At 49.1% G+C, this 14975-nt stretch overlaps 1 protein-coding gene across 1 annotated transcript in view; it reads left to right on the top strand.

The window, feature by feature from the left end:
* The window catches only part of GRIN2A (glutamate ionotropic receptor NMDA type subunit 2A), a 388418-nt gene that overhangs the window by 255086 nt on the left and 118357 nt on the right, over positions 1-14975 (top strand). Inside the window, exon 2 of the mRNA XM_060260719.1 lies at positions 9675-10267. Coding sequence (XP_060116702.1) covers positions 9675-10267 — 593 coding nt within the window. The remainder of the gene's footprint in view (positions 1-9674; positions 10268-14975) is intronic.

The following is a 14975-nucleotide window of genomic DNA, read 5'->3' as shown; positions in this document are numbered from 1 at the left end:
TTCCCCACTCCTCCACTTGCAGCTGCTGGAATGGCCTTGGGTCAGCCATGGCTCTCTTATCTGGGAGAACCGGGTTTGATTCCCCACTCCTCCACTTGCACCTGCTGGAAAGGCCTTGGGTCAGCCACAGCTCTCTTATCTGGGAGAACCGGGTTTGATTCCCCACTCCTCCACTTGCAGCTGCTGGAATGGCCTTGGGTCAGCCATGGCTCTCTTATCTGGGAGAACCGGGTTTGATTCCCCACTCCTCCACTTGCAGCTGCTGGAATGGACTTGGGTCAGCCACAGCCCTAACAGAGTTGTCCTTGAAAGGGCAGCTTCTGGGAGAGCTCTCTCAGCCCCACCTACCTCACATGGTGTTTGTTGTGGGGGAAGAAGATAAAGGAGATTGTGAGCCGCTCTGAGACTCTGATTCAGAGAGAAGGGTGGGGTATAAGCCTATGTTCTCCTCCTCCTGTGGTTTGGGACAAGAGAAGATCTCTCTGGAAGCTCAATAAGGGCTCCTTCTTTTCTTGAGGTCTGTACTTGTCTAATTCAGCAGCTTCTTACTGAAGCTCTTTGGCTGTAGATTTCCACCTGTGCTCTTGCACAAACTCTGCAATCTCCTGTGTGTGTCAACAGTCTCCTAATTGGGCCCAATGCAAACCACCGTTTCAGGAAACCATCGCTCTAGTTGTACCCTTTTTCTCGGCCATGGTTTTTATTTAGTTTTCAAACACTCACACAGACTCCCCCCCTCTCCTCCTGCTTTATTGTTCTACGTCAGACATCAAACTCCAGATTTCTGCATTTGCGTTTTCTATCCTGTGAGCTGCTAGAAGATTTTCAGAGCAGAAAACCCTGAAGGGATGCGCCAATTAAAACTAGTGCACACCTGCTCAGCAAAGAATAAAGCTAATTTATGGCTGGGCTTCTTTCACATTATACTCCATCGAGAAGTCTCGATTCATGAGCTTCGCATGCCAACGCCAAAGCAGGTTGATTTTTAGGCTTTGCAGGGGTGCAGCCAAAAGAACTGCAGAATTGCTTATATATTTTAGCAATGTAGATCTCAAAGCGGTGGCAAAAAATACAGACTTGTGCACGTGATGTGGGAGATGATGTATCTGTGGTTTGTTAGTTTGGCGAAGAGCAGAAATATATGGGTTCTTTCCCCACTTTTGTCCCAATGGGTGGGTTGGCGTTCTTCTATGTAATACTTGTATTGTGCCTCGTAAGTCCCGCTGTAGCACAGACCCTAGTTGCAGAATGCAAACGTTAAATTCTCATCACAAGAACAAGAAGTGCGCGGACTCTTATCAGGGAGAACCTGGTTTGATTCCCCACTCCTCCACTTGCACCTGCTGGAATGGCCTTGGGTCAGCCAGAGCTCTCTTATCTGGGAGAACCGGGTTTGATTCCCCACTCCTCCACTTGCACCTGCTGGAATGGCCTTGGGTCAGCCAGAGCTCTCTTATCAGGGAGAACCTGGTTTGATTCCCCACTCCTCCACATGCATCTGCTGGAATGGCCTTGAGTCAGCCATAGCTCTCGCAGAGGTTGTCCTTGAAAGGGCAATTGCTGTAGGAGTTCTCTCAGCCCCACCTACCTCACAGGGTGTTTGTTGGGGGAAGGGGGAGGTAAAGGAGACGGTGAGCCACTCTGAGATTCAGAATGAAGGGCTGGATACAAATCCATTATCTTCTTCTAAGAGCCACTTCTTCAGGACTGAACAAGCAAACTATTCTAGTTCTTTAGGAGGTGAGCCAATATATTTGACACAAAACAACAGGCTTTTTTTTTCTGGAGAGTCAGGAAAGAATAACTACATGAGCGTACCATCCCAGAAACTCAATTCCTTTAAGTTATAGTAGGATCAATTTCATTGGAAGACTTGTGAGGAACACAGATGTTGGAGGAAACAGTGTCAACCAAAGACAGATGTATTCATTCAGTAGTCAAGTGGGGGATCTGATGCTGACTAAATTATCCCATAATTCAGATTTGGGGGGCAGAAGCTAGCAGTTTCCCAGTTCAATTCTATGTAGAGTTTCTCCAGTCAAAGCCCTGATGAGAATGGGGTAGCTTAGGCTATCCGTGTCAGGGCAGAGATATACAGAGGCGGCTTGCGATTGCCTGCCTTTCCGTAGTGGTCTCCCATCCAGATTTGAACCAGAGCTGACCCTGCTTAGCTTCCAGCATCTAATGCAGGGGTGGGGAACCTCTGTCCTGAGGGCCGTATACGGCCCTCGAGGTCACTTGGTGTGGCCCTCGGGGGCTGCTGAGCCGAACTGACCCATGCGGCAGCCTCTCTGGGGCCTGGCTGGCCAGCGAGGATCGTGGGGCCCAGCCGCGCTGTGCAGCAGCCTCCCCAGGGCCAGGCAGGGATCACAGGGCCCAGATGTACCGTGCAGCAGCCTCCCTGGGGCCTGGCTGGCCGGCCAGAATTGCTGCAGGGCCTGGAAAAGTTAATCAGTCAGTTTGCACTTGATTATCCCAGAGGGTGTGGCCTAATATGCTAATGAGTGTGTGACCTAATATGCAAATATTAGGGGATGTGGTCTAATATGCTACTGAGTACCTGCTGGGCTTTTTCTACAAAAAAGCCCTGGACCTATGCATTTGCCTAGGGTGGCTGGCTGGGTGTGTTTGTGTGTGTGTGTGTTCGCCAGATTAGGCTGTCTCCACATGGATTAATAAGAACATAAGAGAAGCCATGTTGGATCAGGCCAATGGCCCATCCAGTCCAACACTGTGTCACACAGTGGCCCAAAAAATTATACACACACACACACACACATATATATATACACACACACTGTGGCTAATAGCCACTGATGGACCTCTGCTCCATATTTTTATCTAACTCCCTCTTGAAGCTGTCTATGCTTGTAGCTGCCACCACCTCCTGTGGCAGTGAATTCCACATGTTAATCACCCTTTGGGTGAAGAAGTACTTCCTTTTATCCGTTTTAACCCGACTGCTCAGCAATTTCAACGAATGGCCATGAGTTCTTGTATTGTGAGAAAAGGAGAAAAGAACTTCTTTCTCTACTTTCTCCATCCCATGCATTATCTTGTAAACCTTTATCATGTCACCCCGCAGTCAACGTTTCTCCAAGCTAAAGAGCCCCAAGCGTTTTAACCTTTCTTCATAGGGAAAGTGTTCCAACTCTTTAATCATTCTAGTTGCCCTTTTCTGGACTTTTTCCAAAGCTATAATATCCTTTTTGAGGTACGGTGACCAGAATTGCGCACAGTATTCCTAATGAGATTTATACAGGGGCATTATGATACTGGTTGATTTGTTTTCAATTCCCTTCCTAATAATTCCCAGCATGGCGTTGGCCTTTTTTATTGCAATCACACACTGTCTTGACATTTTCAGTGAGTTATCTACCACGACCCCAAGATCTCTCTCTTGGTCAGTCTCTGCCAGTTCACACCCCATCAACTTGTATTTATAGCTGGGATTCTTGGCCCCAATGTGCATTACTTTGCACTTGGCCACATTGAACCTCATCTGCCACGTTGACGCCCACTCACCCAGCCTCAACAGATCCCTTTGGAGTTCCTCACAATCCTCTCTGGTTCTCACCACCCTGAACAATTTAGTGTCATCTGCAAACTTGGCCACTTCACTGCTCACTCCCAACTCCAAATCATTTATGAACAAGTTAAAGAGCATGGGACCCAGTACTGAGCCCTGCGGCACCCCGCTGCTTACCATCCTCCACTGTGAAGACTGCCCATTCATACTCACTCTCTGCTTCCTATTACTCAGCCGGTTTGTGATCCACAAGAGGACCTGTCCTTTCACTCCATGAGTCTCGAGCTTTCTAAGGAGCCTTTTAAAAAATTAAAAGCCTGGTGGAAGAGCTCTGTCTTACATGCCCTGTGAAACCTTGATAAGTTCCTCAGGGCTCGGATCTCCTGCGGGAGCTCATTCTACCAGGTAGGGGCCTGAGCCGAAAAGGCCCTGGCCTTTGTTGAAGCCAGTTGGGCATCCTTAGGACCAGGGACTATGAGAAGATGTTGAGCAGCAGATCTCAGAACCGGAGGGGGGAAGTGGTTTCATTTGGGGAGAGGTGGTCTCCTGGCTGTAAAGGGTCTTAAAGGCATTTTGTACATCAAGGTTCATGTTTCTGCATCAAATATTCTGCTCTACATTAGGAAGAACTTCTTGACCATTAGAGCAGTTCCTCAGTGGAACAGGCTTCCTCCTTGGGAGGTGGTGGGCTCTCCTTCCTTGGAGGTTTTTCAACAGAGGCTAGATGGCCATCTGACAGCTATGAAGATCCTGTGAATTTAGGGGGAGGGATTTGTGAGTTTAGAGCAGTTCCTCAGTGGAACAGGCTTCCTCCTTGGGAGGTGGTGGGCTCTCCTTCCTTGGAGGTTTTTCAACAGAGGCTAGATGGCCATCTGACAGCAATGAGGATCCTGTGAATTTAGGGGGAGGGGTTTGTGAGTTTAGAGCAGTTCCTCAGTGGAACAGGCTTCCTCCTCGGGAGGTGGTGGGCTCTCCTTCCTTGGAGGTTTTTCAACAGAGGCTAGATGGCCATCTGACAGCAATGAGGATCCTGTGAATTTAGGGGGAGGGGTTTGTGAGTTTAGAGCGGTTCCTCAGTGGAACAGGCTTCCTCAGGAGGTGGTGGGCTCTCCTTCCTTGGAGGTTTTTCAACAGAGGCTAGATGGCCATCTGACAGCGATGAAGATCCTGTGAATTTGGGGTAGGTATTTATGGGTTTCCTGCATTATGCAGGGGGTTGGACTAGATGACCCTGGAGGTCCCTTCCAGATCTATGATTCTATATATAAAAAAAAGCACAAATGCTTCTTGAGGTGTGTAGTTTGACTCTGTGTAGTTTGACTCTATGACGTGAACCTGGAAGCAAAGACCAACACTCTCTTCTCCGATATCCAAGCTGACCATTGCATGGATAAACTGATTTGGTGTCCACACTCTGCTTATATGTATGGAGTGGTAACTTCCATTTCACTGTTATCTGAGGAAGTGTGCTTGCACATAAAGGCTTAAACATTGAATATAACTTTGTTGGTCTTAAAAGGTACCACTGGGCTCTTAACTTTTTTTCTAAATAGAGTGTCTTCCTCTGCCCCCAGTCATCTTCCCTACCGGAGACAAAACCCTGATGAAGCAATCCATAGTGAGCACTGAAGAAAACTTTGAATAATGTAACAATGGCTATTTATCCTTCCTTTATGCAGATTTCAATTTGAGAGTGAACATCCAGAACAGGAAGAGAGAGGCCATTCTGCTCCAAAAGTGGGCCAAGAAAGCTAATTGTGTTGAAGCCTAAATTAGAATATGACAAATGACAAAGTTCTTGCTAATTGGTGAACATTGGAGGGGGGTGGGAATGTTCAACAAGCTCTTCAGAAAGAAGGTTTCCTCCCCGTAGAGGCATACAATATGTTGTCGAAGGCGTTCATGACCGGAGTCCATTGGTTGTTGTAGATGTTCCGGGCTGTGTGGCTGTGGTCTTGGCATCGTGAGACCTGACATTTCGCCAGCCACTGTGACTGGCATCCTCAGAGGTGTAACTCAGAAAACTGGAGTTCTCTCTGGGTCAAATTGAGAAGAAGATGGTAGGCAAGTAATTTGTATCTACTCGGGCAGGTGGGGTAGGGCTGGCCACTGTGTGACACAGAGTGTTGGACTGGAAGGTCCATTGGCCTGATCCAACATGGCTTCTCTTATGTTCTTACGTTCACAAGAGAGTCCTCTTCCTCCTGGCTCCCAGGAGTTTTGTCATCTCTCTTTTCACCACCCACTGACCAGGCCAGGCTGGGCCAAAGAAGCTTTTCCTGAAGCCTCCAGAACTTTCTTCCTGAAGTCCTTCTAGTCTTTAAGGAGTCCAAATCTCTGTTCTCTGCTTGGAGGGGAGGGGAGGCTGGACCACTCTACTGTCTTTAGCTGAACCTGTTAGCATTTCTGAAGAGGTAGCTGAGTTGAGGTTGGAAAGCTATTGAACTGACTTCCCCCTTCCTGTCTGTTCCTTGCCCAGAGGGAAAACTAAACCTCCTGGTTTAACTCAAAAATTCCAAGTTTTAACTCAGATCAGACCTCTGCCCTCCCCAATGCAAGACTTCACAGAGGCAGCGTCTTTTTGTGCATTGCACCCTGAGGACTAGGCGGAACAGAAAGCTGCCCTTTCCTTACCCTGCCTGTGAGCTTCCCAGAGGCATCTATCTGATCCCTGTTGGCAATGGAAAAGGCCAATGGAGCTTGCCGTGACTGAAGAAGAAGAAGGACTGCAGGTTTATTCCCCGCCCTTCTCTCTGAATCAGAGTCTCAGAGCAGCTCACAATCTCCTATATCGTCTCCCTCCGCAACAGACACCCTGTGAGGTGGGTGGGGCTGAGAGAGCTTTTGCAGCAGCTGCCCTTTCAAGGACAACTCCTGTGATAGCTATGGCTGACTCAAGGCATTCCAGCAGGTGCAAGTGGAGGAGTGGGGAATCAAACCCGGTTCTCCCAGATAAGAGAGCTCTGGCTGACCCAAGGCCATTCCAGCAGGTGCAGGTGGAGGAGTGGGGAATCCAACCCGGTTCTCCCAGATAAGAGAGCTATGACTGACCCAAGGCCATTCCAGCAGCTGCAAGTGGAGGAGTGGGGAATCAAACCCGGTTCTCCCAGATAACAGAGCTCTGGCTGACCCAAGGCCATTCCAGCAGCTGCAAGGGGAGGAGTGGGGAATCAAACCCGGTTCTCCCAGATAAGAGAGCTCTGGCTGACCCAAGGCCATTCCAGCAGGTGCAAGGGGAGGAGTGGGAAATCAAACCCAGTTCTCCCAGATAAGAGAGCCATGGCTGACCCAAGGCCATTCCAGCAGGTGCAAGTGGAGGAGTGGGGAATCCAACCCGGTTCTCCCAGATAAGAGAGCTATGACTGACCCAAGGCCATTCCAGCAGCTGCAAGTGGAGGAGTGGGGAATCAAACCCGGTTCTCCGAGATAAGAGAGCTCTGGCTGACCCAAGGCCATTCCAGCAGCTGCAAGGGGAGGAGTGGGAAATCCAACCCAGTTCTCCCAGATAAAAGAGCTATGGCTGGCCCAAGGCCATTCCAGCAGCTGTAAATGGAGGAGTGGGGAATCAAACCCGGTTCTCCCAGATAACAGTCCGCACACTTAACCACTACATCAGGGGTGGCCAAACTTGCTTAACCAAAGGGCCACATAGATGTTTCAGAGCCGCAAGGCAGGAATGTCAGATGTTTGAGAGAAGGAAGGAAGGAAGGAAGGAAGGAAGGAAGGAAGGAAGGAAGGAAGGAAGGAAGGAAGGAAGGAAGGAAGGAAGGAAGGAAGGAAGGAAGGAAGGAAGGAAGGAAGGCAAAGAGATGAGGGAGGAAAGGAAAGGTGGAAAGAAAGCAACTTTAAATGCCTTCTCCAAGTTGCCAGCTAGTTTGGCTTGGAGAAGTGATTTAAAGAGACTTTAAATGCCTTCTCCTAGCTGGCTGATGGGGCTGTGGGGCCTTTGAGAGCCACACAATATGTGTGAAAGAGCCACATGTGACTCCCAAGCCACAGTTTGGCCACCCCTGCGCTACACCAAACTGGCTCTTCATGAACCCATGATAGATAAGTCAGAGACTGCTTGGTGGCATTTGTCTAATGCAGGACAAATGAAAGATGGTCGAGGAATGAAGGGACTCTTGTCTTCTCTTCTGAGAAGCCAAACTCAGCTCTTCCAGAGCTGAGATGAGTTAGCAAAGGCAGGGCTCCAAAGAGGGAACCAGTGGCCAGTGCAAGAGGTTGGCCTGTAAAAATAAAGAAGAAGAAGATATATCCCGCCCTCCACTCCGAATCTCAGAGTCTCAGAGCAGCTCACAATCTCCTTTACTCCCTCCCCATCAGACACCCTGTGAGGTAGGTGGGGCTGAGAGAGCTCTCACAGCAGCTGCCCTTTCAAGGACAACTCCTGCCAGAGCTATGGCTGACCCCAGGCCATTCCAGCAGCTGCAAGTGGAGGAGTGGGGAATCAAACCCGGTTCTCCCGAATAAGAATCCGTGCACTTAGCCACTACACTGGCTCAGTTCCAGAGAACGGGAAAAATGCAGTTGGGTTTCTCTTTCTTCCAATCTCTGTGTTCAGTAATGCCGCTTAAGACCTAATTCGCTAATTTGATCTCGGCCTTCTCCTCAGAGGCATCATCTCATGGGTTAAATTTCTTCTCCCCGTCTGGAGCTTCGCTTGTCACAGGATTGCAACCGGGCGGTTGCAATCCTGGGCCCTGAAACTGAAGCTTAGCTTCATAAACAAGCGAGATAGAGCTGAGCTGAGTTTGTCCAGCGCGTCGGCACTTAATTTCCTCCTGTGACAGCCGTTGTCAAAGTTTCTGATGTAGCATCTCGTGGTGTCAACACTGCCAGTATTTTCAGCTTCAAATGTGGACTTTCTTTTTTGGATGTTAGAGTTTGATATCATGCTAGGAGGAGGGGAACGTGCTGCTGTCTCTGAGTTGCCAGTGTGCGAAGAAGACACACCGATTTCCTTCTCCCTTGGCTTCATACCGTACAGGTGTGAGAATCCGAGGGGCTTGCTTGTGCATGCTTGATCATTCTAAACGCAGAACAACTTGCTCGTATACTGTAATGGTTGCGCATCACTTTGCACAAAACTGACAATTCACATGTTGGATTTCAAGTCGGGATGCCAACCTCCAAGGGGGGCTTGGAGATCCCCCAGAATTACAGCTCGTCTCCAGACTACAGATCTCTGGGAGAAAATGGCTGATTTGGAGGGTGGACTCTGTGGCTTAATCTAGAATGATTCAACGGTTGGAACACTTTCCCTGTGAAGAAAGGTTAAAACGCTTGGGGCTCTTTAGCCTGGAGAAAGGTCGACTGCGGGGTGACACGGTAGAGGTTTATACGATTATGAATGGGATGGAGAAAGTAGAGAAAGAAGGACTTTTCTCACTTTCTCGCAATATGAGAACTCGTGGGCACTCCATGAAATTGCTGAGCAGTTGGGTTAGAACGGATAAAAGGAAGTCCTTCTTCACCCAAAGGGTGATTAACGCGTGGAATTCACTGCCACAGGAGGTGGCGACGGCTACAAGCATAGCCAGCTTCAAGGGGGAATTGGATCAACATATGGAGCAGAGGTCCATCAGTGGCTATTAGCCACAGCGTATTGTTGGAACTCTGTCTGGGGCAGAGATGCTCTGTATTCTTGGTGCTTGGGAGGGGCAACAGTGGGAGGGCTTCTAGTGTCCTGGCCCCACTGATGGACCTCCTGATGGTGCCTGGTTTTTTGGCCACTGTGCGACACAGAATGTTGGACTGGATGGACCTTTGGCCTGATCCAACATGGCTTCTCCTTCCTTGGAGGTTTTTAAACAGAGGCTAGATGGCCACCTGACAGCAATGAAGAACCTGTGAATTTAGGGGGGGGAGGTGTTTGTGAGTTTCTTGCATTGTGCAGGGAGTTGGACTAAATGATCCTAGAGGTCCCTTCCAACTCTATGATTCTAGGTGAGCTAGACCACCTTGAAGAGACAGATGAGGGAGTGGAAGACTCTTCTGTATTGGTAGCTGCCTTATATGATAAAGAACGAAAGTTCCTTCCTGGTTGGCAGAGCAATAAAGTAGGGATTGACCACGATGCAAAGCCTCTCGCCAAGCTGTTTGATATCCAACGTTTTTTCCTTTCTCCCTTGCTTTTCCGTAGGATGTGATGTCCACGTTTTTCCAGTTTGGGGCCTCCATCCAGCAGGAGGCCATCATCATGCTGAAGTTCATGCAATACTACGACTGGCACGTCTTCTCGCTGGTGACCAGCACCTTCCCTGGCTACCGGGACTTCATTGGCTTCATCAAGTACACCGTGGAGAACAGCTTTGTGGGCTGGGACATGCAGAACATCATCACCTTGGACACGCCCATCGGGGACTCCAGGACGACGGTGCAGCTGAAGAAGATTCACTCCTCCGTCATCCTGCTGTACTGCTCGAAGGACGAAGCTGTCTACATCCTGGACGAGGCGCGCTCGCTGGGCCTGACCGGCTATGACTTCTTCTGGATCGTCCCCAGCATGGTCAGCGGGAACATGGAGATCACGCCCGCGGAGTTTCCCTCGGGGCTGATTTCCGTGGCCTATGACGAATGGGACTACACTTTGAAGGCTCGAGTCCGGGACGGCCTTGGGATTATTACCACGGCGGCCGCTGGCATGTTGGACAGGTACTCCTTCATCCCCGAAGCAAAAACCAGCTGCTACGGCCAGCAAGAGAGGAACGAGCAGCCGTCTCACACCCTGCACACGTAAGAGGCTTGTTTTCTTCTTAAAAACGTGTGTGGCACTTTTGAGATCCTAGAACAGGGGTGGCCAAACTGTGGCTCAGGAGCCACATGTGGCTCTTTCACACATATTGTGGGGCTCTTGAAGCCCCCAGCGTCCTGTCAGCCAGCTTGGAATAGGTATCTGTCTCTTTAAATCATTTATCCAAGTCAAGCCAGCCAGCAGCTTGGAGAATGCATTTAAAGTTAAAGTTGCTTTCTTTCTACCTCTCCCCCCCTTCCCCATTTATTCCTCCCTCCCTTCTCTTCCCTTTCAGCACTTAAACATTCGACATTCATGTCTTGCAACTCTCAAACATCTGATGTTTATTCTATGTGGCTTTTCTGTTTATTTCTGTTAATTGACAGAAATAAAATTAAGCAAGTTTGGCCATCCCTGCCGTAGAGTAATGCTCGCTTTTGCAAATGGGGGTGTCTGGCAGGGTGACATGACCCCCACCTCTTGAAGGGCCCCAGGGGTCTTGAACTGGGGAGGAGGGTGCTATTTATTTTATTATTATTTATATATTCTTTATTTTATTATATTTGTATCCCGCCCTCCACTGACGGGCTCAGGGCGGCTAACAACAATTAAAACAACATAAAATTTAATTATTCCAATAAAAATCACAGTAAGTAATTAAAAAGAGCCCCGTGGCACAGAGTGGCACAGAGTGCAGTCCTAAAGCTCTTCCCACGACCTCAGTTCGATCCCGATGAAAGCTGGGTTCAGGTAGCCGGCTCCAGGTTGACTCAGCCTTCCATCCTTCCGAGGTTGGTAAAATGAGGACCCAGCTTGCTGGGGGGGGGGGGGGAAGTGTAGATGACTGGGGAAGGCAAGGGCAAATCACCCCGTAAAAAGTCTGCCATGAAAACGTTGTGAAAGCAACGTCATCCCAGAGTCGGAAACGACTGGTGCTTGCACAGGGTTCTACCTTGACCTTTACCTTTTAAGTTATTAAAACATCTCAAAGGTATACAATTTTAATTCCCTAGATGGCATTATTATTTATCCTTGATTAGTGCTGCTTACTGTGATGTCACTGAATGTTATTGAGTGCTTTGCATTTCTGTTTGGGTGGGGTTAGAATATTGCTGCGGGGTGGTGAAGTACTGGATGCCTCCATTAGATGTTAAAAGCCTGTTTAAACAGTTCTGTCTTGCAGTCCCTGCGGAATTGTGGCAAGTCCCGCAGGGCCCTGATGTTTTCAGGGAGAGCATTCCAGAAGGTAGGTCGGGGCTGCCACCAAAAAGGCTCTGGCCCAGGTTGTGAACAGCTGAGCATCCTCTGGCCCGGGGATCGTTGAGAGGTTTTGTGAGTTTGATCGTAGTGCCCTCTGAGGCTCATGTGGGGGAGGCTGTAAAGGTGCGGCCCAGGGACCTTCCTCTTTGTGTCTCCATGGCAACTTGCCTCTGCAACCGTTCAGCTGCTTACATCTAACCAAGGCTGTTGACCACAGCATGGTTTCTGATCTATTAATTGGTCAAGCACACAGTGGGTGGCCCATAGATGGCTCCATGGTTGGTTTTCTTCCTACAAAGAATGTCTTTAATGCATTTGGGTGCTCTTGGGATGGATCCAACAACCCTCCAAGGAAGCTGCCTCCAGCTTAGAGAACAACGAAGTTTTATTTGGAATGTCAGCTTTTGCACACATGCAGACTTCTTCAGACGGGGGGGGGGGGGGGGGGGGATGGGGAGCAGTGGGCTGAAATGCTTGTAGTTGGTGCGTGAAGTGTGTCAACTGATACAGAGTTAGGATCAAATGGTGGAATAGTGTAATGAATTGGAATAAATTGACTTCTGCTTTGCTCTACTGCTTCAGACCAACACTTGGATCTATCCAGCTTAGGCAGCCTTCTTCCAACTTCTGTGGCCCTTGCTCCAGTGTAAGGGCATCTTAAAGTGCCTGAGGCTGGAGAAAGGGGCAGGATCTACGCGCTGACTTGCAGGTATCCTTCCTGAAGCAAAGCTAGCTGGTGTCCAATGAACAGTGCTGGTCTTGAAACCGACTTCAGGCCCATTTATTTATTATTTTATTTATTCTGTTCAATTTGTAGCCCACCCTTTCCCAAATGGGCTCCGGGCGGGTAACAGCAGTCAATAGTACAAGGTTAAAATCAGATACATATAAGAAAACAGCATACAATCTAAAAGCAATGTAACAGTCTAAAAACAAACCTTCTACCTTCTCCCCACACTTGGCGACTTTTCCAGGGCTGCATCCAGGCCTTGAATTCAGCAGGAGCTCACAGGAGCACAGCTCCTGACCCTTTCTGACACCCCTCTCCTCCTCCCCACCTTCCTTCGGGGAGGGACGGTGGCTCAGTGGTAGAGCATCTGCTTGGTATCAGTGGCTATTAGCCACAGTGTGTATGTGTGTGTGTGTGTGTATATATATATATATATTTTTGGGGGGGCACTGTGTGACACAGAGTGTTGGACTGGATGGGCCATTGGCTTGATCCAACATGGCTTCTCTTACGTTCTTCTGTGACACAGAGTGTTGGACTGGATGGGCCACTGGCCTGATCCAACAGGGCTTCTCTTATGTTCTTATGTGACACAGAGTGTTGGACTGGATGGGCCATTGGCCTGATCCAACATGGCTTCTCTTATGTTCTTCTGTGACACAGAGTGTTGGACTGGATGGGCCATTGGCCTGATCCAACATGGCTTCTCTTATGTTCTTGTGTGACACAGAGTGTTGGACTGGAGGGGCCATTGGCCTGATCCAACATGGCTTCTCTTATGTTCTTCTGTGACACAGAGTGTTGAACTGGAGGGGCCATTGGCCTGATCCAACATGGCTTCTCTTATGTTCTTCTGTGACACAGAGTGTTGGACTGGATGGGCCATTGGCCTGATCCAACATGGCTTCTCTTATGTTCTTCTGTGAAACAGAGTGTTGGACTGGATGGGCCATTGGCCTGATCCAACATGGCTTCTCTTATGTTCTTCTGTGACACAGAGTGTTGAACTGGAGGGGCCATTGGCCTGATCCAACATGGCTTCTCTTATGTTCTTATGTGACACAGAGTGTTGAACTGGAGGGGCCATTGGCCTGATCCAACATGGCTTCTCTTATGTTCTTCTGTGACACAGAGTGTTGGAATGGATGGGCCATTGGCCTGATTCAGCATGGCTTCTCTTATGTTCTTCTGTGACACAGAGTGTTGGACTGGATGGGCCATTGGCCTGATCCAACATGGCTTCTCTTATGTTCTTCTGTGACACAGAGTGTTGGATTGGATGGACCATTGGCCTGATCCAACATGGCTTCTCTTATGTTCTTCTGTGACACAGAGTGCTGGACTGGATGGGCCATTGGCCTGATCTAACATGGCTTCTCTTATGTTCTTATGGTAAGCAGAAGGTCCCAGGTTCAATCCCCGGCATCTCCAAAAAAAGGGTCCAGGAAATAGGTGTGAAAAACCTCAGCTGGAGACCCTGGAGAGCCATGAATGGGGCTGTGGCACAGTGGTAGAGCATCTGCTTGTTAAGCAGAAGGTCCCAGGGCCTATCCGAGGCATCTCCAACTAAAAAAGGTCCAGGCAAGTAGGCATGGAAAACCTCAGCTTGAGACCCTGGAGAGCCACTGCCGGTCTGAGTAGACAAGACTGACTTTGATGGACCGAGGGTCTGATTCAGTAGAAGGCAGCTTCATAGGTTCATATCTCTAAGGGGAGCGACGGTGGCTCAGTGGTAGAGCATCTGCTTGGGAAGCAGAAGGTCCCAGGTTCAATCCCTGGCATCTCCAAAAAGGGGTCCAGGCAAATAGGTGTGAAAAACCTCAGCTTGAGACCCTGGAGAGTCGCTGAGTAGACAAGACTGACTTTGATGGACCGAGGGTCTGATTCAGTATAAGGCAGCTTCATATGTTCCTACCTTGTCCATTGAATAGTAGGTGCAGCTGCGTCACAATCCCTGAATGAGCTCCACCACCCCTTTTCCTACAAAATGACCTCTGACTGCATCACATGGGCCAGGTGTGCAAGCACACTTCCTTGTTCCTTTGCTAAATTCAAACTGCACATTTCAATCTCCAAGTTTTGTAGCTGGGGCATGACCTGCCTTTCCAAACTCTGGGAACATCAGCCTTCCTTAAGAAAGCTCCTGTAGGTATTTAAGTGAGACAAAAGGGGAGGGAAGAAGGACAGGACAGGAAACAAAAGGGAAATCAAATTCAGAAGGAAGGACGAACAGCAGAGTCCTTGTACATCCACATTCCTTCTTTGTAGGAAGAAATTGACGTGGGATGATCTATAGCCAGCCCAGTCTGTGTTTGCACACTCACGTGCAGTGGTTTGGCTACACACTTGGGCAGAGGAGAAGGCACGAGAAGGAAAGAAGAAGCCAATTTTCTTTGTCCCGCCAGTGGGTAACATATGAACATATATGAACATATGAAGCTGCCTTCTACTGAATCAGACCCTCGGTCCATCAAAGTCAGTATTGTCTTCTCAGACTGGCAGCGGCTCTCCAAGGTCTCAAGCTGAGGTTTTTCACACCTATTTGCCTGGACCCTTTTTTGGAGATGCCAGGGATTGAACCTGGGACCTTCTGCTTCCCAAGCAGATGCTCTACCACTGAGCCACCGTCCCATCCCTAACATGAGGGATGGGCAGGGCTCCCACTATACCAAGGAGACTTTTTACTGGAGGCTGTGGTCTAAGCGGCTAGCCCTGTGGTT

The sequence above is a fragment of the Heteronotia binoei genome, chromosome 20 (genome assembly GCF_032191835.1).
Source record: "Heteronotia binoei isolate CCM8104 ecotype False Entrance Well chromosome 20, APGP_CSIRO_Hbin_v1, whole genome shotgun sequence".
NCBI lineage: Eukaryota > Metazoa > Chordata > Lepidosauria > Squamata > Gekkonidae > Heteronotia > Heteronotia binoei.
The sequence above is the reverse complement of the archived record's forward strand: the minus strand, read 5'-3'. Positions and strand labels throughout refer to the sequence as shown.